Below are 24951 nucleotides of genomic sequence, written 5' to 3'. Positions count from 1 at the left end.
TAAAGATGGAGAAAAAAATAATTCTATACATAGGCATATACAATTACATGTAAGGCTATATATATATATATATATTACATATATGATATATGTAAGGAGATATATATACACATTATATATATATAGAGAGAGAGAGGGATAGAGAGTCAGAGATAATGTTTATATACACACATATATGTATACAATTATATACAGGATCTAATTGCAAGCAGAAAAGTGTAGGCTAAGAGTCCAGGGGTACCTGGAAGAGAATGGGGGACAAGGGACGCGAAGAAGGACGCCAAGACAAGAGGCAACAATTTTATTTTTCCTCAAAGATGAATTTATACCATAACATGGGTAACAGAGGGAGGGGGAAGTAAGAAACATTTACACGGGCCAAGGACTCAATATTTGTGTGGTCAGGGAATCAGCTGATGTTGACAAGATGTCAGAAAGGTCACAGGTTTGTCATATCTATTAGTGAGCAGGATGTTGGTTTTTCAGAAAGGTTACAGGTCATCACATTGGGTGACTTGACGTATCATATTATTATTCATTTTGACCACCAGATTTGTATTAGTCTTCTGCAGCTGGCTGGGGATTGTCCATGAACCCAGTTATACTTAATTCTAACCATAATAATAACATCAACAACAGAGGGCTTCAAGGGCATCGCTCCCAACAGAAAAGGGCACTTAAACTACAGATATATAGACACACACAGAGACTATCTTAACATAGTAATATGTAAACACACATAGTCATACACAGAAAGGTAATTACGCATGCCATTACAGAGAGATGTGTAGTAAGAAACAAGTTAGACACATATATAGTTAGACACAGAGAAACACTTATGCACACATTTGTAATACAGAGAGATACATAGGTACACAAAAATATACAGTAACACCACAGCAACTAGTCACACAGAGAAATACACTTAAATACAGATAAATAGACAACCATTGATACACATAGAAATCTAGCAACATGCAGACACACAATTACATATCAAGATGTAGTTATATATACATACAATTATACACGGACAAGTTACATGCTGAGAAACACATTGATACAATATGAAGTTACACACAACGAAACACAGTTACACGTAGTACAGAGTTCACACAAATCCACATTTACAGACACAGCTAAACACATAAATAGATACAGTTACACAAAAATATACAGTCAGAGATGATAGTTACATACATGTACACAACACAGCACATGGCACACACAAACACAGTTAAACACAAACAGACACACTCATGAGCACACATGTGTGCAGCCAGAACCCATGAGGGTCCTGGTAACACACATGGTATCTTATCAGAGCAATAGGAAAGTAACTAAGGCAAATGAGTGGTAGACAGAGGATGGGTGGATGATATGGATGGTTAAGTGGATAGGCGAGTAGATGGATAGGTTGGGGATGGATACATTATATGGGTGAGTGAGAAATGCAATGGATTGATGAATGATGAATGGATGGATGGATATAGATGAATGTGGGATGGATAGATAGATAGATAGATAGATAGATAGATAGATAGATAGATAGATAGATAGATGGATGGATGGATGTGTGGGTAGGTACCCATGGTGGATAAGTGATTGGAGGCTGGCTGGCTAGCAGAGGGGTTTTCTGAAAGGACTGATGGATGGGTGGATGGGTGGATTGATGGATGGATGGGTGGGTGGGTGGAAGGGTGGGTGGATGGATGGATGGATAGATGGATGGATGGATGGATGGATAGATGAAAATCTCAACTAATAAACCAACAACTGACAAAAATGACAGGACGAACTAAAATTTTCATGCATAATTCCGGTCTGCAACAAGCCCCCCAAGTGGGAGGATATGTTTCCCCAGGGTGCCCACATGGGTACTTGGCAAGATGGGGATGAGAGAAAGACCATACATGTGTAGATGGATCAACAGACTATCAGGAACTCCCCTTCCAGAACCACAGTAATGGGATTGGACCAGGAACCCTCACCACTGCTGCACAGGGTCCAATACTCTGCTGCGAGGGAAACAGGCTTGCATGAGAAGCTGTGAAGAAGGGCACTGGGGTAAAACCTAGGAAATGGGAGAGGATCCCTTGAAAAAGACTTAACATGGGCCCCCCATCCTTTGCTTTGTTGAATCAAATGACTCATATCCTCAACTTTGAGAATTTAAGGTCATCCTCTGCTACACAGCAAGTTAGCCTGGGTTACCTGAGACCCTATCTTGAAATAAATAATCATCTCTACATAATTTGCAGTTTTCTTAAAGGAATATTAACAAAGAAAAAATTCTCTAAATATCCATCAGGGCGGTAACTAAGACAGGCCTAACTACATAAGAGATCACAACACTATGACCGTCTTCAGTCCTTTGATAGACAGTTGAACAGGGGGATGCAGAACCTGTGGATAATGTTGACTATGCTTGTGCACATGGAAAGCTAACTATACTCACATGGCAACCAGACTCATATAGATTCATGCATCCCAGTGGGCACGCGTGTATGTGCACACCAACTTCCACATATACATGTAGGCTCCCACATGAACACGTTTCTGGATCCAGATGAGGAAGAATCACTCTTGCCTGAAGCCTGCTGTGACTGCAAGATCAATGTTCTTTCTCCCTAGGATTGATCAAGACAAAGCACCGATGGAGGCCATCAGCTGCTGTGGGGACCACACTGCGTGGGCCAACTAAGGCACTGTCTGAGGTCTGAAGGAGGCTGTGATCCCTTAAGAAAGAACCCTAGGTGTAGGAATGTAGCTTAGCTGGTAAATTACTTGTCTAGCAAGCATGATGCCATGGGTTCAAAGCCTAGCACTGCATAAAACTAGGCATTCTCAGCTTTTTAGAGTAAGCTTGAGTTTAGTCTAGGCTACATGAGACAGTCCCAAAAGAAGGAAGAGAGAAGCAGGCGACCATTACACTACATGTCTCAATTTTTCCTACATATCATGGTGCCTACCTAGATCTCCTATATTTGCTCAGCCTCCTCTGTCCTGGAGGACATAGCCTTTGAGCACTTTATCTCATTCCTGTGACAGTTAAAGCTCCTGATAGGGGAAAAGGAAATTTAAAGTAAAGCATGGGCTGCTTTATAATATATGAGAAATAATAATCCATGTAACAGAGAGAAATAAAGGCAGAGCGGGACGGGCATGTAAGGCCTGAGAGAGTTTCAATACATGGTTAACTAATCTGAATGGGCTGCTTTTTCTTCTGTTTTCTTCCGTTGGTTTTCGGTTTTCCCCTTTCTTAAAAAAAAAAAAAAAAATTTCCGTGTTGAAAGTATCCCGGGTTGGGCACTTAGCTCAGTGGGGGTTGGGGATTTAGCTCAGTGGTAGAGCACTTGCCTAGCAAACGCAAGGCCCTGGGTTCAGTCCCCAGCTCCGAAAAAAAAGAAAAAAAAAGAAAGAAAGTATCCCACATTTGTTGCTGTAGTGCCGGCCGTTGGTTTTCAGTGGGGGTGGAATGGTTGCCAAGGATCCTGGGATGGACACAACAGGCCATGGAGAGAAGGCGTTGCGGTGTCTTTGCCTGTAATGCCCACTGCTTCCAAGAGGTGTCAGTAAGAGCGTATGTCTGAGCCAGGCTCCTCAGCAAAGAGATTTCCCTGAAGCAGGGGCAGAAACTGAAACAGCTTTCTCTGAAACGTAAGGCCAGATCACTCCACAAGCATACAAATGAAGTGAAACAGACACAGCAGGGCCCATGGGGCAGGCGGGGGGAGGGGGGGGATAAATACAGATAACCCTTTGTAAAATTAGATCTATCACCCAGCCTGGGGTGGCCTGCTGTTGAGACCCATTGGCTTAATGAGGGTACTGTCCAGCTGCCAGGACCATGAAGGCACTTCAGAAGAGTTCAAAGAAAGAAGGGTTTGTCATCGACACACAGAGTCCTCTCAAAGACACCCAGATACAGGAAGTGTGTGGAAGCCAGCGGAAGGCTCTTCTGAGGCCTTTCCTTGCTCTCTTCCTGTCCTAGCTGGGTGTCTTCGCTGTATCTCCAGAGATTCTGGCAGTTTGGGGAGACATACTCTCTTGGGAAGGCGGGGAGGGCTTGCTTATAACACCAGTCAGTCAGCTGGGCTGCCTCTGAGCCACCTTAGGGCTGTGGAACCTGATGTTATCTGCCTGAGCTGCTCGCTGGGTCTTCGAGGCAGACATTTGATCCCCTAACCTGCTCCTTTTTTATTTGTTTTGTTTTCAGTGTACGCGAGTGAGTGAGTGAGTGAGTGTGTGTGTGTGTGTGTGTGTGTGCACATGCGTGTGTTTCTGTGTATATGTATTTGTGTTTGCATGTGCATACTCCACATCTTCTTGTTGAAAACAAGAAGTCAACATCACTGTTAATTTTTTTCTTCATCCTTTTTTTACTATGTTTATTTGGTAATTGCATCTATGTATGCAGTCATAAATGCAACCATGGATGTGGAAATCAGCGAGCAGCTTGTAGTAATTAATTCTCTCTCCTTCCACCATGTGGTTCCAGGGAATCAAACCTAGGACTTGAGGCATGTGTAGCAAGGCCATCTTGTGGACCCTGTTCTACTTCATTTTTTGAGACAGGGCCTCTCGCTAAACCTGGTGCTTACTGTTTGACTACACCACCAACCAGCAAGCCCTTTGAACCCTCTCGTCTCCCCTCTCCAGTGAAAACAGGCATGGGCCACCACATTCAGCTTTTTACACGGCAACTAGGGAACTGAACTCAGATCTTCATGCTTGCACATCAAGCATTTTATTAACCGAGCCATCTCCTCAGTCTCTCCTGCTTGTTTGTTTGTTTGTTTGTTTGTTTGTTTTCATCGAAGAGCCAGGCTTAGACTTTGCTGCCATGTCCTCGTTCTTAGCTGACCTTGGCCTTGTGGATAGATGTCTAGATAAAGACGCTGAGAACCAAGCACACTGAGAACTTAGTCCCCTACCTTCTTTCATCCTTATTTACACAGTCTCTGACAGTTCACCTGCTCCCTTCCCCTGAGGGAACCTGGCCACCCTTAACACAGAAGTACCCTTTGCCTCGATCCCGTACATCTCATACCTGGGCCAGGTCAAGCATATCTTAGAATCTTGGCCAGCTCTTGAGAGTCTGCAAGGCCATACCTGCTATGTTATTGTCAGAGGCAACAGTCACGATTTCTTCTGAATTAATCACCTGGATGGCCTCGGTGGCCTTCAGCCAGGTGGTGGGAGACCAAGACCAGGGAAATACCAGGTGGAGGTGGTTAGTATAGCAAGGAGCTCAGGGCCAACCAGGGTCAGCAAGCCAAGCCTTGCAGAGAACAGTCCAATTACAACTGCTGTAGAGGAGAGAAACTTCAATGTATCCGAGCCCCCATGCCATCTGAAAGTGGAGATTCTGGAATTGGATGGAACTGATCCCGGGGGGCAATGACTGACCAAGTTGAACCTCAAACTCAGGAACAGTGGAACATCACACTATGACCGCAGATGAACCCAGTCTGTGTAAGCCTGGGAGACCCCCATCACTACAACCTCTCCTGCACTCAGCTAGAAGTCCCAGCATGTATCCCTTCACCCCACAGCAAGGGTCAGCAGAAGGGACCCCTGGCATTCACTGTCCCTTGTCTTCCCCAGGTTTAAACTTCTAGACTGTACTATGATTCACCAAGGGTGTTGGTTGGACATGGGAGTAAGACTCTAGGGTGGGTGTGAGGTTCATCCCCCAAAGAAATCAAAATGAGAAGGCTTGTGCCCCACAGCTTGATACCAAATTCATTCCCTAAAGCCTGGACTGGGGTTCTAAGGATACTTTTCTATTGAAACTCAAGAAAATAATAAAATCAGCCTATGTGTTTTTTTTTTTTTTTTTTCTTTTTTTTTCGAGCTGGGGACCGAACCAGGACCTTGCGCCATAGGCAAGCGCCTACCACTGAGCTAAATCCCCAACCCCTATGTGTTCTTAAACAAGTAGATGTAACCCACACACACACACACACACACACACACACACACACACACACACACACACACACACACACGACTCCTGCCTAGGGAAGCTGGAGGACCCAAGTTGGTCTTCTGAAGCCCCAGGAGTACCTGGCCTTCAGCAACAATGTTCTTTATCTCCTGGCTTAGGAAAGAGAGAGACCTTCACACCTCTGCACATTTGGCACAACCCCAAACCAGGCTGTCAGCGGCAGCCTCTCAGGGCTGTGATGGCTTCTCAGGTGTACTGGCTGGTTTTGTGTGTCCACTTGACACAAGCTACAGTTATCACAGAGAAAGGAGCCTCCCTTGAACAAATGCCTCTATGAGATCCAGCTGTAAGGCATTTTCTCAATTAGTGATCAAGGGGGAGGACCCAGCCCATTGTGGGTGGTGCTGTCCCTAGGCTGGTAATCCTGGGTTCTACAAGAGAACAAGTTGAGCAAGCCAGGGGAGCAAGCCAGTGAGTAACATCCCTCCATGGCCTCTGCATCAGCTCCTGCTTCCTGACCTGCTTGAGTTCCAGTCCTGACTTTCTTTGGTGATGAACAGCAACATGGAAGTGTAAGCTGAATAAACCCTTTCCTCCCCAACTTGCTTCTTGGTCATGATGTTTGTGCAGGAATAGAAACCCTGACTAAGACACAGGTATTCACTTGTTTGCTGTTTGAAACTCTGGAGAATAGGCAAGTATCCGCAGAGTCTCCATTTGCTAAGCTGATGTTCAGAGAAGTTAAGCATCATGGCCAGGATCAGGCAGCTGTACCTGAAGCTATGCTGTCAATCACCATGCCTGTCAATCACCATGCCTGGCTCTGGCTCTGGCTCAATGGCTGGAATATGCATCACAATACGAACTCTTGGGGCCACTTGGATGCATCTCTCAAATATACTAGTGTGTATTTGGTCCCAGCAAGCCTATGGAAGGAGAGCAGTATTATATGGAATTTGAGGTTTCCACGTATGGGGATGTATGGAAGCTTGCTGAGATAACACACTACATGAACTAGAGCCTGACATTTTGTGATGAGTGGTGGTGGGGTAAGGATTACGTGTGTGTTTCCTGACTCTGAAGCCTGGCCCCATCCACCAAGGGTGCTCTCTACAAAGAAAATGTTTGTCTTGGTATTTTTTTCTGTGTGTTTATGTTGCTGGTGTTGTTATTTGGATGGTGGCAGGAATCAAACACACAGGTTTACCTTAGAGAGCCTATGTTAGCCCTCTACCACTGAGTTACATCCCTATCTTTTTGCTTTTTAGAAGAATTTGTTGTTGCTCCTGTTGTTTTGGATAGGACCTCACTTCTGCATCCCTGGCTACCCTAAACTTCTTCATAGACCAAGCTGCTTGGCTCACCCTTCTGAGATTTATGGTTTGGGAGGTGTGGTGGGTTGAATAAGAGTGATTTCGTAGGCCCATATGTTTGAATGCTTAGTCAGAAGGGAATGGCAGCACTTGAGATGGATTAGGAGTTGTGGTCTTGTTGGAGTAGGTGTGGCCTTGTTAGAGGAAATGTGTCAAGGGGAAGGGCTTGAAGGATTTAAAAGCCCCAAGCCAGGCCCAGTGGCACTCTCTTCCTGGTGCCTGCAGATCTACATTTGGAACTCTTAGCTCCTCTCCAGCACCGTGTCTGCCCATGTGTGACCAGGCTTCCCATCATGATGATAATGAACTACACTTCTGAAGCTGTAAAGAAACCCCAGTTAAGTGTTTTCTCTTTCCAGAGGTGCTGTGGTCATGGTTTCTCTTCACAACCTTTGACCACTGACTTAAATAGGAGGGATAGAGTCCATGTTGACAGCAAAGTCATGTCAGCAGGAACATCTGAGGATACCGGAGGCAGAGGGCACTGGAGACAGAGAGCACACCCGGAACGGCTGAATCATTTGAAGCCTCAAAGCCTGACCCCAGTGACATACCTCCTCCACCAAGGTCATATCTCCTAATCCTTCCCAAACAGTTCTACCGACTTTTTTAGCACGCAAGTCTTTGGGGGTATCATTCTCATTCAAAATAGCACAACTTCCAAATACTGGTAGAAACAAAACCTTTACTTTCAGGTCTCTAGTGCCTGTCCCCAGAGTTCTAGCCTTGCTCCAGGTCTAACCCAGTGGCCTCTGGGCATCCCATTAGGGCTTCAGAAAGCTTCTTCATCCATTATCTAGACCCTGCTTACCCCTTAGAATCTGGACATTGCAAGCACAATGACCCCCATTTTACAGACAACCAAAGAAAAACTCAACACAGACACTGAGATCAAGATTTGGACCTTAGCTGGATGTTGGAGGAAAGTTTTGTGCACCGTGTAAAGGTTGTCCTTATAATACCCACATGCTGATTTCTGTACTAATAGAAACAGAGAGTACAGGCTAGACTTCGGTATTGTTATTTTTATGAAGCATCACCTGTCTCATTGTTTTGTAAACTTTCTTCTCTATCACCTCCTACTTGTTTTAATAAAGAGTTGGTCAACCAATTAGTAGGGGGGAAAGAATAGTACAATCCTGGGGGTGGGGGGAACAAACCAGAAGAGAGAGAGGACTTTGAGAAAAGGAAGGTGTAGTGAGACCATGAGGAGGGAGGATTCACCCTGAAATCTCAATGAGAGCAGCCATGAGGACACACATTGACCAGAGCTAGTCAGATCAAGACCCAGAGTAAGTAGTGGGACATTTATCTGGGTATTAGCAGCCTAACTGGGTTGGAATAGCTCAGAACTTGCCCAGCTTAGTCTTTCGGCTGTTAATAAAAATACCAGGTCACTGTGCTTTGTTTGGGAGCTAAAACAGGCGAGAGTGGGTATAGAAATGCCCAGTGGTTATTTAAGAACGGGAAGGGACATAGAAAACCCCCCAAGAATTACTTTACAGCTATGTACCATGGTGCAACACTTTAGTCCCAGCAATGTGGAAGAAGCAGGAAGATCTCTGTGAGTTCAAGGTCAGCCTACTCTACAGAGTGGCAGGGAAGTCAGAGCCACCAGAAGAATCTTGTATCCAAAAACAAAACAAGACAAAACAAAAGATTTGTACCTTCACTGAAGTGGTGTCCACACCTTTAGTCCTACCACTTAGAAAACAGAGGTGAGCATATCTCTGTAGGTTCAAGGCCACCCTGGCCTACATAGCAAATTCCAGTCTAGCCAGGGCTCCTCAGTGAGACCCTGACTCAAAATATAAAATAAAATAAAAAATAAAAATATTTAGACCAAGGGTTGGCAAAATTGCAAGAAGATGGCTTGGCAGATAAAAGTGTTTGCCGTACAAGACTATGTGAGGTCAATCCCTAGATCCCAAAACAAAAGAAGAGAAGCCATGCTGGAGTTTAGTTCTGATGCTCTGATTCTGGTTTTTTGATCTGTCAACAAAGATGCCAGCATCCAATAGCTGAGCAAAGGGAGACGGGGCGGGACCCTTATCATTGCTCAGGCTAGGACGAATGCAGGGGGGAGTGAAAGGGTCGCCATGAAGCGGTGGGAGAGGGATGGGCATAGGAGCTGCGGGAGATCAAGCCAACCAGCCATGTGAGAATTCGGGTGGGTGGCCACTGGCCATTTTCCTGGCTGTGCCTGGGGTAGGAGGAGAAAGTTTAGGAGTACCTAGCCTTTGAGGTAGCCAAGACATTTTAAAATTACCTGGCTTGGGTGAGTGACTCCAGGTAGCTTCTAGGTTGTGTGTGTGGCCTGAAGGAAGCTAAAGCAGTGGAGCCCAAACGTTCCACACAAGCCCACCTCCAGCAGAAAGGGCGTCGAGTGAGGGACGGGGCTGCTCCAAACGTTCCACACAAACCCACCTCCCGCAGAAAGGGCGTCGAGTGAGGGACGGGGTTGCTATCCCACATTCAAAGTTCTGACCCATAATTCTTCCTGTCTGAAAGAAATGCAGGGACGGAAACGGAGAAGAGCCTGAGGAAAAGAAGGTCCAGTAACAGGCCCAAAGTGGGATCCAGCTCAAGGGGAGGCCCCAAGACCTGACACCATCACTGAGGCTATGGGGCCCTCACAAAAAGGGACCTCTCATGACTGCCCTCCAAAAGACCCAACAAGCAACTGGAAGAGTCAGATGCAGATGTGCACTAAACCAACAAACAGGAGCTGCTGACCCCTGTGGTTGAATTAGGGAAAAGCTGGAGGAAGCTGAGGAGGAGGGCAACGCTGTAGGAAGACCAGCAGTCTCAATTATCCTGGACCCCTGAGACCTCTCAGACACTGGATCACCAACCAGGCAGCAGACACCATTGAGATGAGGCCTCCAACACACACACAGCAGAGGACTCTGGGTCAGGGTTCAGTCAGAGAGGATGCACCTAACCCTCAAGAGACTGGAGGCCCCAGGAAGTTTAGAGGCCTGGTGGGGTGGGTAGGGTGGGGACATCCTTGTGCAGACAGGACGGAGGGGGGAGGAGGTATGGGATGTGGAACAGTGGGGGGGGGTAAACTGGGAGGGGACTAAAATATGGAGTGTAAAAATAAGTAAACAAACCCTAAGTTTTGTTCTAAACTATACACACCCACCACTACCACCCCACAACAATAATGAATAAATCCACAGATTTGGACGGAGAGCACTGGGTCCAACTCAGCTGTAGAGTGCTCGTCTAGAATGCACAAAACCCCAGACTGAATCCAGCATGACGTAAACTCGGGTCTCCATTTTCTGGACAGAGTGAGGAAGCAGTGGTCCGAGGTCAGGCCACATTCGACTCTACCAGGGTCAGCCCCTCAGGAGCCATCTGAAGGAGCCGTGTGAAGGCTAGTTCACAGATCTTTATGAGATGGACTCACGTGGACTCACAAGCCTGTCCTGTGCACTTCCCAGTGAAACACATGACAGGAACCTGAGGCAGGAGGATCTCAGGATGAAGGCCAGCCTATGCAGGTTTTGACCCTGTGTCAAAAACAAAACAGAGGAGCTGGAGAGATGGCTCTGTTGTACTTGCCAGACAAGCATGAGGACCTGAGCTTGATCCCTAGAACCCGCACCTTAAAAATAAATAAAGCACAAGGCATGGTGCCACGCACCTGCAATCCTAGCACTGAGGAGACAGACAGAGGCAGACCCCTGGGGCTCAGCGGCCAGGCAGCCTAACCTAATTGGTGACCCCTGGGCCAAAGGAGAGGCCCCAGCTCAGTGAAAATTAGGAGTGGAGGGGGGTAGCTGGTCAGATGAGTCATGAAGAATCTCCAGGACCCTTATAGTGAAAAGAGAGAACTGACTCCTGCGAATTGCCCTCTGACTCCTATGGGTGGGCTGTGGCACATACCCCATGCACACATGCGCAAACACACAAGCACACACACAGGTAAAGCACATCCCCAGCGCTGCATAAACTGAGCATAGTAGCACAGGAATACAATCCAGGCACCCAGGAGGTAGAGGCAAGAGATCAGAGCTTCAACATCGTCCTCAACTACAGAGTGAACATAAGGTCAGGCTGAGACACATGAGACTCAGCAAGAAAAAAGGTAGATTTGAACTGAGGGCTGGGGATACCTCGGTGACATAGTCATGATTCGAAATCATTTTAAGGTGCACAAGGCCTGGATTCTATCCCAAGAACGACAATGCAACAACAACAACAAAAACCCACACATTCCCCCAGAAAACCAAAACAACAACAAAAACTGTGTAGTTGGTCCAGTCCCACAGAGCCTGGCACACAGGGAGGCACCAAGAGGTCAACTGCAGCACTGCAGCCCTCACCCAGCTCTCAGCGTGGGAGGGGGAGGCTGCACTGCGGAAAGTAGGTGGTGGTGTACGTAGATGGGCGAGAAAGAAGCAAGCGAAAGATGGGGAAAACTGGGATAGGAAGAGGAGCTGAGCAGCTTGTGTGCTATGATGTGAGGCAGAACTGGAAACACAAAGGTGGTAGCTATGCTTGCTCTTCGGGAAATGGTAAATTCCACTGTGTGATCAATAGCAAACACTAGGGCCAGTGGGCCTATGCCTCTTCCTTTGAGAAAACACCGTGAGTCTCGGTGTCTGTAAGAGCTGCATCCTGGCCCAGGAAGAAGAGCAGAACGGAGACCCACAACTGACTCACATGTCCTGCCGTGTTTGCTTCTCATCAATGGCTTATCCGCTAATCTCTCTAGTTGGCTGTGGTGGAGGGTCAGTCATGAGACTGGAGGACTCTATGACGAATTGCAGTTTTTCCCTGCCATGTTTAATTCTGACCAAAGATTTCTTTCTTTTGGAATCTTTGGGTTGGATAAAATCTGAAGACGCCCAGAGGTCCCACCCATCTGCCATGCAGTGATATGAGTGAAGAAGAAATCCCCCTCACTACCTTTGGCGAAAGAACTGGCCCTGGGCTCATGAGAGTGGGAGAGTTGGCCTGACCCTCACTGGCTGTAGCACTCGGGAGAGCAGACCCTGCCCTCACCTGGGCAGCACAGTAGAGCTGGCCCCCGGTGGCAAGGGCATGTGTGAGCCGGCCTCGTGGGCATGAGAGCAGGGAAGATGTCAGCCGCAGCACTGATTGAGCAACGAGAGCAGTGCTGGAGAACTTACCCTGGTGGTGCGGGTGCGGGGGACCTGGCAGGCTGACTAACTCAGCTACCGCCCAGGCCCAGATCCCGGGCTACAAGAAGGCCCACCCTGATCTATGAACTGCTGGAGAATGTGAAGGAGACGGTCCTGCAGATCCAAAGCTACAAGATCTCCATGACGGCACAACAACAGGATACCTGGGAAGGATATCTGTGAGGACCCAGTATTGACAGTGTAGTAAAAGCCAGAGGCCTCAGACCAATGACTCACTGTAATGATCATTTGAAAGTAATGCTGTACAGATAAAGCGGTAAACCGTATGACACAGTGTGGCACACTACAAATTCCACAAGACGTCTTCTGGTTGTTTGTTTTTATTTTCTTTTGAGGAGGAGGCTGCCAGGGCAGACAAAGGAATGGAGAGATGGGTAGGATTGGGGTGCATGATAGGAAATTCATAAAGAATCAATACAAAGGTTTTTTTTAAAGCAGTATAGTTAAAGAGGACCTTGAACCTCTGATCTTCCTACCTTCACCTCCTCAGTGCTGGATGACCCTGTTTATGCAGGGCTAAAGATGAAACCCAGGGCTTTGTGAGTACCAGACAATAACTCTGTTAGATGAACCATGTCTCTGACCCTTGGCAGCAACTTTTGCTCTTTACAGCTGGTCCTTGGTCCTGAAATCCTAGCACCAAGCTTCAAAGGCCTTGGGATTTCCTGCATGACACTGAGCTTCCTGAGTGTGTCAAGGATGGTCACAAGGAAAAGTGATTAGATGTCTGTTCCACTCCTCAAGATCCAGACAGGGAGAAGGGTTGGAAGCAAGTTAATCATCGATCATGCTGTGTGGAAACGCCACCATAAAAGTATTTAACTGTGACGTTCAAAGAGTTTCCAGATTGATAAACACATCCGTGTGCCAAGAAGATAGCGCACCTCTGTTCTGTGACACTTCTGGGGAGATGTGAGCAAACGCCTCCCCACCACAGATCAGAGAAACATCATCACCAAAGTCAGTCTTGACAAACCAGTAAGTTTACTGGGGTTACCTACAGGCGTGTGTGATGGGAAGACAGCTGCATCACTGAAGGCCCTTCCTGGCCTGGGTGCCTTACTCACGAAAGCTGCAATTCTGGCTATCTCTTCTAGCAGTGCTCACAGCTGTCTGTATGACTTTTGCAGGGAGGGACCTTGTTCATTTGGTTAAGTTTCAGGGACTTCCTGACACTTGTGAGCCCCTAACTTTCTGAATCTTAAGGAGCCTCCCTCCAGGATGCACATGGAGGTCACAGGGAAAACCTCGACTTTCACCTTACACCTTGCTTGAAACAGGGTCTCTTATTCACTGCTGCTTCCAGGGGTTTTCCTGTCTCCACCATTTTACTTCTGGGGTTCTGGGAGTACAAACACGCTCATATCCTCACACTTGCATAGCAAACTCTTTTTTTTTTTTTTTCTTTTCTTTTTTTCGGAGCTGGGGACAGAACCCAGGGCCTTGTGCTCGCTAGGCAAGCGCTCTACCGCTAAGCTAAATCCCCAACCCCAAGCAAACTCTTTAATCTCTGAATCATCTCCTCAGTCCCGTTTTGGTTTGTTTGTTTTTTCTTTTTTCCTTTTTTTTTTTTTTTTTTTGAGATAGGTTTTTGTTTTTTATCCCAGGCTAGCCTCAAACTTGCACTGTAGCCCAGGCTGGTCTCAAGCATGTGATTATCCTACTGTAGACTCCTTGAGCAACACCAATTCTAGATCATCCATAGCCTTTGTAACATCCTATAGAATAATTAAGAAATATAAAGACAGTGCTTTCCGGAGTGTTGACAGGAGTCACAGGAACCTTGATTTATAGCAGGTTAAGTCAGAAGTATAGGCACTAACCCCCTGAGGGCATGCCATACACCACACATCACTGTAAGTAATCACTTTTTTATAGCTTTTTAAATTTTTATTTTTTAATTCTTTGACCATTTCACATATGTATGCATTTTGACCATTTTCACACACTCAGTGATCTCTAGTTCCTCTCTCTCCTGTTAATGTCTTCTTCCTAACAAGCTCCCCCGCCCCCAAAACCAGTCAAACCTTTGTCCTTTTGTATATGGCCATTGCATTTAATTAGGGTTGCTTGTCTGAGCGAAGATAGGGGATTATATACTGGACTACGGGCAAGCCACACTTTGGAGGAAAAAAAAAAAAAAGACTCCCTTCTCCCAGTAACCATCAACAGTCAATAGCTCCTTGGTGAGTGGTAGGGCCTTTAGCATAGGTAGGTCCTTACTCATACGCGCTGAGACGTTGGTGGATCCGGTCTTGTACAGGTAACTGTAGCTTCAGTGAGTTCGTTGGCACTGTGGTGCCTAGAAGACAGCTCCTCAGGGGACTCCTCCCATCCTCCAGCTGCTGCTTACTCTGAGTAACTTAACTTAATTGTTGGTCTTTCTGGACATCATCACCATCCTGTGAAATAAAAAATGCTAGCGCTGTTCCCCTCCACAAATGGGGAAAACGGAGCTCTGAGAGTGTGTGTGTTCAGTGGACCAGTTTCATATGGCTGTATCCTTAACCTGTGGAATCCTATGTAATCTGCACACAGATGGTGACAGTAGTTGATCATTGGACCCATACAGGAAGAAGAGATGAGCAATTCCCAAAAGTGGCCTCCAACCTCCACTTGCTCGCGATGGATACATTCATGACTCATACACAAATGCAAATACACTAAATATATATGTGAGCTTGTGTGTCTGTGAGTGTGTGTGTTTGTGTGAGTGTGTGTGTGAGTGCGTGTCTGGGTACGTCTCTGTGTGTGAGTGTGTGAATATGTGAGTATGTGTGTGAGAGTGTGTGTGTGTGTGTGTGTGTGTGAGAGTGTGTGTGTGTGTGTGTGAGTGTGTGTGAGTGTGTGTGTGTGTGTGTGTGTGTGTGTGTGTGTGTGTGTGTGTGTGTGTGTGTGTGTGTGTGTGTGTGTGTGAGTGTGTGAGTGAGTGTGTGTGTGTGTGTGTGTGCGTGTGTGTGTGTGTGTGTGTGTGTGAGAGTGTGTGTGTGTGTGAGTGTGTAAGTGTGTATTGTGAGTGTGTGTGAGTATGTGTGTGTGAGTGAGTGTGTGTGTGTGTGTGAGTGTGTGTGTGTGTGTGTATGTGTGTTAAATTGAAGCCAAGCATGGTGGCATGTGCCTATAGTTCTAGGTATTTTAGAGGTTGAGGTAGAAGGAGCTAAAGATCCAGCCACAGCTACAGAGTTAATTCAAGGCCAAAGTGGGCAGCTTAGTAAGACGTTGCCTCAAAGTACAAATTATAAAATGCTGGGGATGTGGCTCAGCAATAGAGTGCTAGTCTAGTTTTGCAAGGTCTTGGGTTCAAGTCCTATTATTGCATAAAGAGAGGGATAGGAGGGAGGGAGAGAGGGATGGAGGAAGGGAGAAAAGGGGGAAGAGGGAGAAAGGAGAAGCTAGGGTGTGGCTCAGTTGGTAGAGTGCTTGCCTAGCACAGTGTCCCATCCCTCAGCACTGCATACACCAGCATGATAGCACATGCTGTGACCACAGCACCTGGGTAGCAAAGACAGAAAATCAGAAGTTCAGGGGCATCCTTGACTACATAGGGACTCTGAACCAGCCTTAGATAATAAGACCCTTTTTGGAAAGAAAAAAAAACAGAGAGGAATGAAGAAGAAGGGAGGAAGAAAGGAAGAAGGGGGACGGAGAGATGATTCAGCATTTGCCACGAAGGCTAACAACCTGAGTTTCATTAGAAACCTACGTTGTAGAAAGTGAAAATGGACTCCTGAAAATTGTCCTATGACCTCCAACTGGAAACATGGTTTATGCACTCACGTGCCCATACACACACACACACACACACATACACAGAGAGAGAGAGAGAGAGAGAGAGAGAGAGAGAGACAGAGACAGAGACAGAGACAGACAGAGACAGAGACAGACAGAGATATTTTGGGTTATTTTGAAAACACAGAAATATATGAATGTGCTTTCATTTTAATGCTCTAGCAGAGGCATGGTTTTGCCAGCTGCAGATAGTTTCTATGACTGTGTGACATCTGGGATTCTGGGAACTTTTTAGAGGGTATATAAATGCTAGGGCCCCTAGAAGTGAGGTTAGTTGTTGGTCATTTAGGGAAGTTGGTTTCAGTTTGTTAGTAGTTGTGCTCAAAGAAGAAACAAAAGGAAAGAAATTAGATTCAGAGATCTCTATCTCTTTCTTTCCCCTCTATCCTTCCTCCTCTCTATCTAATGATAGGAGATGAAATTGAAAGCAGGGGATAAAGGGTGGGAGAAAAACCCAAAAGTAGCAAAGACCAGCTACAAACACACACACACACACACACACACACACACACACACACACACACAATGAGTCAATCAATGTAAACATTTTTTTAAAGGAAGGAAGGAAAAATAGAAAAAAAGGAGGAGAGAAGGGAAGGGACAGAGAACATAGTAAGTGGCATGAGAAGGCACTTTCTGTTTGCTCATAGTTGATCAGCTCTTGGTCCACCTACAGTGTTTCACATTAGTATTTATCGATGCACCAAGTAAAGAGGTGAGCAGTCACCTAGGAAGTTCAGGGTGTGACCACAGCTTAGAGTAAGGCCCCTGTTCCTAGGGGTAAATCCCTATCAGCAAAGTGATTGGTGGAGGAAGGTCCCATGATCAGGAGTCCTTACCTGGGATGACCCAGGGTGGCATTCCTCATCCTTGTGCCCTTGGGGTTCTCCACCTTGAACTTCATGTAGTTTGACTTCTTCCTTTCGGTTGGATAGTCTGTTGGAAAGTGTTTTGGCAGGAAGCCAAATTGCTTGAGTTCACTGACTAACACACCTAATTGGTAAGTCCCACCTCCCAAGTAAGAGACCTGGTCTCAAAAACAAGGTGGCGTCAGGTGTGGTGGCACGCACCTTTAGTTCCAGCACGTGGGAAGCAGAGTGGGCAGATCTCTCTGAGTTTAAGGCCAATCTGCTCTACATAGTGAGTGCCAGGACAGCCAGGACTACATTGTCTCAAAGCAACAACAACAACAACAACAACAACAAAAAGCAAACAAATAAAAAACCAGATAGAGAGGCCTGAAGAGAATTAATTGGTCAGGAGGTAAGAGTGCTTGCTCTGCAAGCTTGATCATCTGAGCTTGAATCTCAGGCGCTGTACAAAATGTGCATGTTTCAAGGTTCCACAGGAGGAGAGCCAACCAGCAGCCCTATCCAGGCTGATACCTATGCACCACAACAAGGACTAGCATGATATGATAGCCCAAAGAGTGCGGTAGTGACACACACATCTTCTTGGTAACCAACAGGTCTTTAATTTAGAACTGCTCAGAAACGAACAAAATCATGCCTGGGACTGGAAACCCAGCCAAATAACCAGTGAAGTCATGGATCTTGGGAAAAAAACCTACAACCACCATTGTCCTGAGCTAGCATAAACCCTAACTACATTCTAAATGTTCGTTCTTATGCCCACAGATAAGTGCAGTTCTCACCCCTCATTAAGGACACTTCTTCATGCAACCACTCCAGAAAGCTACACCAAACAAAATGCAGAGTTGTGCCTAGTCCCAGTAGGAAAGTCTACAATCCTGCACCTAAGGCTCAGGAAACATTGTGGAAGAGGGAGCTGAAAGATTTTAAGAGGCAGGGGACCAGGGAGTTTGCAACAATGAAGATGGAGGCAGGTGGAGCCCACGAGGCCTTAGTCCTAGGCTAAAGAACTCTGAGAGTGGGAGAAACGGTCTTCCCAATGGAGGAGCACAAAAATCAGTCATCTAATACAAAATGGTCAGCCCTGAAAGATAAGTAATATTATACAGACTGATAGGGTTTTATTTATATATTTAAGAATTCATGTATTTCATAGCACTTAATGAAAAAGAGGTCATGACTTTGAAAGAAGGCAAGGAGGGGCACGTAGGAGTTAAGAGGGAGGAAAGTGAAAGGGGAAATGATGTGATTATTGTAATCTCAAAAAATAAGAGAAAAAAAAATTTTTTTTTAAGACAGGCTTTCTCTGCACAGCCCTGACTGTCCTAGAACTCTGTAAACCAGGTGGCCTCAAATTCACAGAGTTCTGGATTAAAGGCACGTGCTGCTACCACCTGGTCAAGAAAACAAAAGTTTGATACGGCATGGCTGCACGTGCCTATAACTTTAGTGTTGGGGGATGGCTAGAGCTCACTGGCCAGCCAGCTTAATCAAAGTGACAAGCGTCCCGTTCAGTGAGAGACCCTTTCTGAAGGCAGTGAAGCCTGGGTAGCAATAAAAGCTTTGGCCACCACAAACACAAATGCTGCACACACACACACACACACACACACACACACACACACACACACACACACCCCAAAAACAAAATGGAAGGACTACTAGAGATGTATCTTAGTGGTAGAACACTTGTCCAGCATATTCAAGGGCCTGGATTCAGTGCACAGTACTAAAAGGAAGGAAAAATAGAAAGCTATTGAGGAAGGACACCTGAGGTTGACGGCTGGTGCGCACGAAATATGTATATGCTGTTTTTCTTCCTGAGATGTTGGCCTGAGGTTTTACCTACCTGAGGTGCTCTTCTGGGGACTGTGGACTGGCTGCTTCCTAGCTGTTAAGATCTTCACAGCCCTCTTCACATCCTTGTCCTCTGGATTCCCACACACTACTACTTTCTGGCGGAAGTAGAATCTACAGAGGGTGGAAAGATGGGTGCCAAGTTAGGACATGAGGCTCGAAGGCAAGTACGGCGCCCTCCCAACAACACTGAAGGTCCTACTCACATCACAGCACGGAGGTTGCAGCTTCCACTCACTTCCTGCTGGTGATAATGCCTAGCATGCCGCAGAACATTCCATTTGATTCTAGGCTGGTAACCCAGGCAGCAGTCTTCAAAGGCACCTGCAGAGCAAGTGAGATGGCTCAGTAGGTAAAGGTGCTCGCCACCTAAGTTCAATCCCCAGGACCCACATAGTAGGCAAGAATCACAAATTATCCTCTGACCTCCGAACGTGTGGCACATGCATGCAGGTGCGCACATGCACGAGACAACTACAACACACGCACACACACACACACACACACACACACACACACACAGTCATAAGCTCTAAGTGAGAACCTAGTACTATTATTCTAATAAAAGAACATAGTAATAAACTGTCCCCTACATTTTTATGCATAGCTCACAGGTTACACCCTCATCAGAAATGCTTCTTTTTTGTAGTAGATGTAAGTTATACCAGAGACCCACAAAGATCAACTTTTAGAAAAAGAGACTATGGAGTTCCCTGCTATAAATGAGACATCTATATTATACTCCCTAGCCACACAGCTCGGGGATTATCTCAGAAGAGATGGGGTGGGGAATTGTGAGACATGGAGGAAGTGGACATCTTCAGGGAAAGAATATTTACTAGGCACAGAGTGCACAGACACACCCAAGATCAAGACAGCTAGAATCCAAGTACAGATGGATGGGTAGATAACCAAGCCAGCTCAGTCAGTCAGCAGGGTCTCCAGTGAGGGAGGGAGGATTGAAAAGAAGATGACAGTTAGACAACACTGTAACATGACCCCAGCCAGTTCTGAAGCTAAAGCAGGTTTTTTTTTTTCAATCTGCTTTTCTATCATTTGTATCATCTGTATGCAGGTGCATACAAAGAATATGGTCAGTCCTAAGGCGTAAACAAAGTAGGCAAGGAACAAACAAGGCACAAACAGAGTAGTTAAGATCCCATGATTACTGTATTCAAAGTCTTAGCAAGACCCATCAAGATACAAAGAACACATTCCTCAGCTGTGTTCATCTTGAGCCTACTTTCCTGTACTAGCCCAATGTCAAATTCCTGCCAGATTCCTAGAAGGTTCTCCTACGGCAGAGTGCACTAAGTCTTAAACCTAGCTGAAGAGCTATTGGAAACTGATGGCTGCTAAGAGAGGCTCAGTTTTCTTCAGGAATATAGTCCTGAAAGACTATCAATGCTCTAGTAGATGGCAGATCATGAAGCTGTATGGGAAAGTGGTGGAGGATGAGGTAATATTAGGGGAGAGGGGAATAGGGGATGGATTTGTTCAAAACACATTAGCATATATGAAATTCCCTTTAAAAAAATCACAAAAAGGTACCTGCAACCTGATGAGCTAGTCTCACACCGGATTCCAGGTGTATATCACTAGCAGGATAGCCACAGATGTGAGTCTACAAGTGCGCACGTGCGCACGGGCACGCACACGCGTGAACACACACACACACACACACACACACACACACACACACACACACACACACCTTCTAGATACAGAGACCAACAGGCAACCTGGGAAAGATAGCCTCCTTACTTGTTCTCAGCTCTTGGTCTGAGGGCACTGGCAGGAACTGTAGAGTGTAGGTAGGCAAAGAAACAACCCAAGTCCCTTCTCTTTCTGCTCTGAGGTAGAGGGCAGGTGCACACCTGGGGAAAATCCAGTACAACCCTATTTTCCTAAAAAATGGTTAGCCAAACACTGAGGCACATGTGTATCTTTAAGACCAGCTAGGGCAGAGGATCCTGAGTTTGAAGCCAGTCTCAGCTCCATGAGACCTGTCTCAAAGCACCTACTTGGCACTAGGACTGTAACTCAGCTGGCAAAGTGTTTGCCTAGCTTGCGAGAGGCCTGAGTTGGATCCCCACAAGTATATAAACTGGGTGTGGTAGTACATTCCTAGAATCCTAGCGCAGAATTTCAAAGTCATCCTTGGCTAGAAAGCAAGTTGGAGATCAGCCTGAGATATATGAGACCCTATTCTAATTTCGAAAATTAAAAATTGGCTAGACTTGGTAGTGTGCACTTTTAATCCCAACACTCAGAAGGTAGAGGCAGGCAGATCTCTGAGTTCAAGGATAGCCTGGTCTACAGAGTAAGTTTTAGCATAGCCAAGGCTATACAGGAAAACCCTGTCTCAAAAAACAATTTTTTTAATTAAAAAAATTTAAAGGCCACATGTGTGGCACATGCCTTTAATTCCAGCATTCAGGAGGATCTCTAAGCATTGAGGTTAGCCTGATCTACATACTGAGTCCCTGGACAGTGAGATATACATAGTGAGAGAGGTCTTGCCACCAAGCCTGATAACCTGAGTTTGACCCCATGGATCCACAGAGTGAAAGGAAAGAGCCTGCAAGTTACCCTGTTAACTGGGCACTGAGGCACACTGGTCCCCATGCGTGCACACAAAATAAATAAATGTTACTTGGATAAACACATAAACAAGCTATTCAACTTTTCTGACCATCTCAGCTCCAGGTATGAGTTGGCCTGTCCCCATCCCTGTTCCTCTCTATACTCATCTCAGTAACTGCTAAACTGACCTAGCCATTCTTTGTCGATTCTCCTGTTGGCCTAACAAAAGCTTAAAGAGTTCTTCTTGGTGCAAAAGAACCATACAACACATACATGAATTAGACCTAACACCTCAGGGGTGTTTCAACCTGGTGTGGAAGGCAAAAATGTTATCTACACAAAAAGAGGATGTACTGGACTAGAGGAGGGTGGTACCCAAAGAGGAGATGATTCTAGAAAATTCTGAGGAGAAAAGTAAATGAATAATAATAATTAAAAAAAAAAAACAGTTGATAAGACAGAGGGTTCCTCAATCTGAGGTCAAGTAGAGCCCAGTAGTGGTTTGGGGACAGAGTCCATCCTCCTTGCCATCGCTCCACCTTGGTTCTTGAGGACAAGGGGCAGTAGTATCAGATAAGAACTGGGGCTCCAGGAATCCTTGGCAGGTGCTTTCCAACACTGGGGGCCACTTTTCTCCCAGGATCAAAGGGCAGAGGTTGGGCCTGGCTCTGATAGCAGAATGGGAAAAAAAAAAAAAGCCACACCTGGTCTTCCTGCAGGTATGCTGGAAGCTTGAAGGTGTAGGACCTAGTAGAAGAGCAGGCAAGGCGGGGACTGGGATCCTGGTCCTTAACCTGGCCTGGGATCTTACCATAACACCTGCTGGGACTCCATGTTTTTCTCAGAGATGAAACACCCAGTGGCAGGTCTCTGGGGGACACTACATGCCGAGAACCGGCCTTGGGTAACTGAATCCTTCAGTATCTACTATCCAAAAGGGCAAGGAAGAAGACAAAAATGGTTCCTTGACCATGACACTGGGAATATCTTTTGCATCTGGGAGTCTTTTGCAGTTCATTGGATTCTTAAATTTTCATTCCTGCTTAGCAGATGGGGAAACTGAGTCCCACAGAGAATAATCTCAGCCCCTTGCCTAGTTTACACAGGGAAGAAAAGCAGGCAATTCACCTTGGAGAGTCTCCAGGGTTCTGAGATCAACCTCACATCCCTAACCAGGCAGAAGAAGGGAATCGGCATGCATTCCTGGCTGTGTGTGCATTTTTCCTCAATTGGAATCCAACCCTGGTTCCTGCAGCCCCTAAGCCTCTTGGATCTTGCAAAGGAAGCACTTCAGAATGAAAGTCAGGGATCTCGGTAGATGTAGCTGGGGACACTTTCATCTCTACCCGTCCAGCTCCAGTAATGCCAGGAAGTCTTCCTATGCCCAACCTCCTAAGAGACACTGAAGAATTCAAAGGATACAGGATACAGGGAAAGTTCAACAAGTGGAGAAGGACAAGTGAGAAGAGAAAACAATATCCCAAAACTGGAGCAAGGTAGGTATAGCTCAAGACAATACCTTGGGCATGGACAACCGGCACCCAGGCCCCAACAAAGCAGGCAGCCAGGCAGGCGAACAGCTGCAGTTTCATGCTGAAGGCTGGATCTCCTCTCCGGGTACCTGAAGGTTTAATGGGGCCACCTATAAAAGTGGAAGGGAGGGACATCAGCCAGTTCCTGGAACTCTCCCAAAGAGAGGCCGATGGTAAAGGGCTTGCTCTTGCCTCTGCTCTGGTCAGAAGAGGACTCACCAGTGCCTTTCTGGTCCTGAAAGGTGGTGCCCGCTTGTAGGGTGTAACGCCTATGGGATCAATGAACTGGTTCCATTCCTTATATCAGAGCCCCGCCCTGCAGGGCCCTGCCCTCTCTCTTCTTTGCCTCCTTCCTTCTGCTCCTCCTCTCTACCAGCTCTGTGAGACGTGGGACTTCTCTCTCCTACAGACAGACCAAGTCCTATTTCACATCTGTCTCTCCCGGTTACCTGCCTCATGAGCCCCACCCCTCCCAACACCTTACTATGTGAGGTCCAATACTGCCCCAGGCCTCTTCCTTAAAGGCCTTTTAATTCCCTCCTCTCACGGATCCTTTTATAGTTAACTGGCTTTAAATTCTTATTATTTCTATTTTTTATTATTTTGTACATGGTAATGGGGCACACACGTAAACCATGGCATGTCTGTAGGGTCAGAGGGCAAAAATCTGTTCTTTTCTTCCACCTTGTGGGTCTTGGGATGGAACAAAAGTCATCTGTCTTTGCTTGGTGTCAAGTGCCTTTACCCACTGGGCCAAGGTGCCATCTTGCCTTTTCTTGTTCCCTTGCTGTGTCCTGGACTTAACACATTTTCCTGAAATTTCATAATTCCTTTCTTTTCTTTCCTTTTTTTTTTTTTTTTTTTTTTTTTTTTTTTTTGTCTTTTCTGGGTTTCTGAGACAGACTTTCTTTGTGTGACAGAGCCCTGATTGTCCTGGACTCGCTTTGTAGACCCGGCTTGTCTTGAACTCACAGAGATCCGATTGCCTCTGCCTCCCAAGTGCTGGAACATAGTGTCATTTTTTTTTTTTTTTTCAGTGGGGGACCGAACAGGGCCTTGCACTTCCCTAGGCAAGCGCTCTACCACTGAGCTAAATCCCCAACCCCATAGTGTCATTTTAAATGGCTGAATAAAAATTCAGTTGCTGGGACACTTTTGAAATTTTATTTATTTGGAGGTTGGGGGCATGAGAACCACGACGATCTGGGGGTAACTTTGGAGGGTCAGTGGAGTTTGGGAATCAAATTAAGGTCATCAGGTTTGACAGCAGACCCCTTCAGCCATCTCCCCACCTGGAAAGATACACTTTCAATGGGGCAATAAGCGACACAGAAATAGTTTCCAATGTTATAATGAGAGTCATTCTAACGAAACTGTTTTTAACCACAACATTGGAAAGAAAGCAATGTTCTGGTTTGGAGTGTGAAGCCAGGTTTCAGGTAACGGCGTCTGATGTCTGCGGGAAGCAAAACATTCATTTTGAAAGCACTTCTTCTTTCCTATGGTTAACTTGACCCACTGACGGATGGAGCAAAGTGTTTAGGAAGACGGGGCTGGACTGGGCAGGGAGGAGGAGCACGGAGGTCTGCCACAAGAACTCACATTTAACTGCTTTTAACCTGCATCGGCAGCTAGCTCCACCAGTCCTCTCTCTGGGTATTCCTCACACTCCGAAACTCTTGATTTCTCCTGCTATATTTAGTCCTATCTAGGGCCTGTTGCCCCCTCCCATCCCCCACCCAACTCTGCGGAGTCGTGGAGGGTGCTGGCCAGCCTCAGGTAAGTGAAGCTTGCGAAGGATGATTAGAG

At 46.2% G+C, this 24951-nt stretch overlaps 1 protein-coding gene across 1 annotated transcript; it reads right to left on the bottom strand.

Moving 5' to 3' along the window:
• Positions 1 to 14067: 14067 nt before the first annotated feature.
• Positions 14068 to 23399, bottom strand: Ccl25 (C-C motif chemokine ligand 25). The gene is made up of 6 exons (XM_032886985.1): positions 23362 to 23399; positions 23130 to 23252; positions 19231 to 19348; positions 19017 to 19138; positions 17135 to 17231; positions 14068 to 14908 (listed from the first exon to the last, which is right to left on the bottom strand). The coding sequence occupies exons 2-6, from the start codon at positions 23200 to 23202 to the stop codon at positions 14875 to 14877; spliced, it is 444 nt and encodes a 147-aa protein (XP_032742876.1). The 5' UTR covers positions 23203 to 23252; positions 23362 to 23399; the 3' UTR covers positions 14068 to 14874.
• Positions 23400 to 24951: the final 1552 nt, after the last annotated feature.

This window comes from Rattus rattus, chromosome 16 (assembly GCF_011064425.1).
Source record: "Rattus rattus isolate New Zealand chromosome 16, Rrattus_CSIRO_v1, whole genome shotgun sequence".
Classification (NCBI taxonomy): Eukaryota; Metazoa; Chordata; class Mammalia; order Rodentia; family Muridae; genus Rattus; species Rattus rattus.
This window is presented reverse-complemented; position numbering and strand designations above follow the sequence as displayed.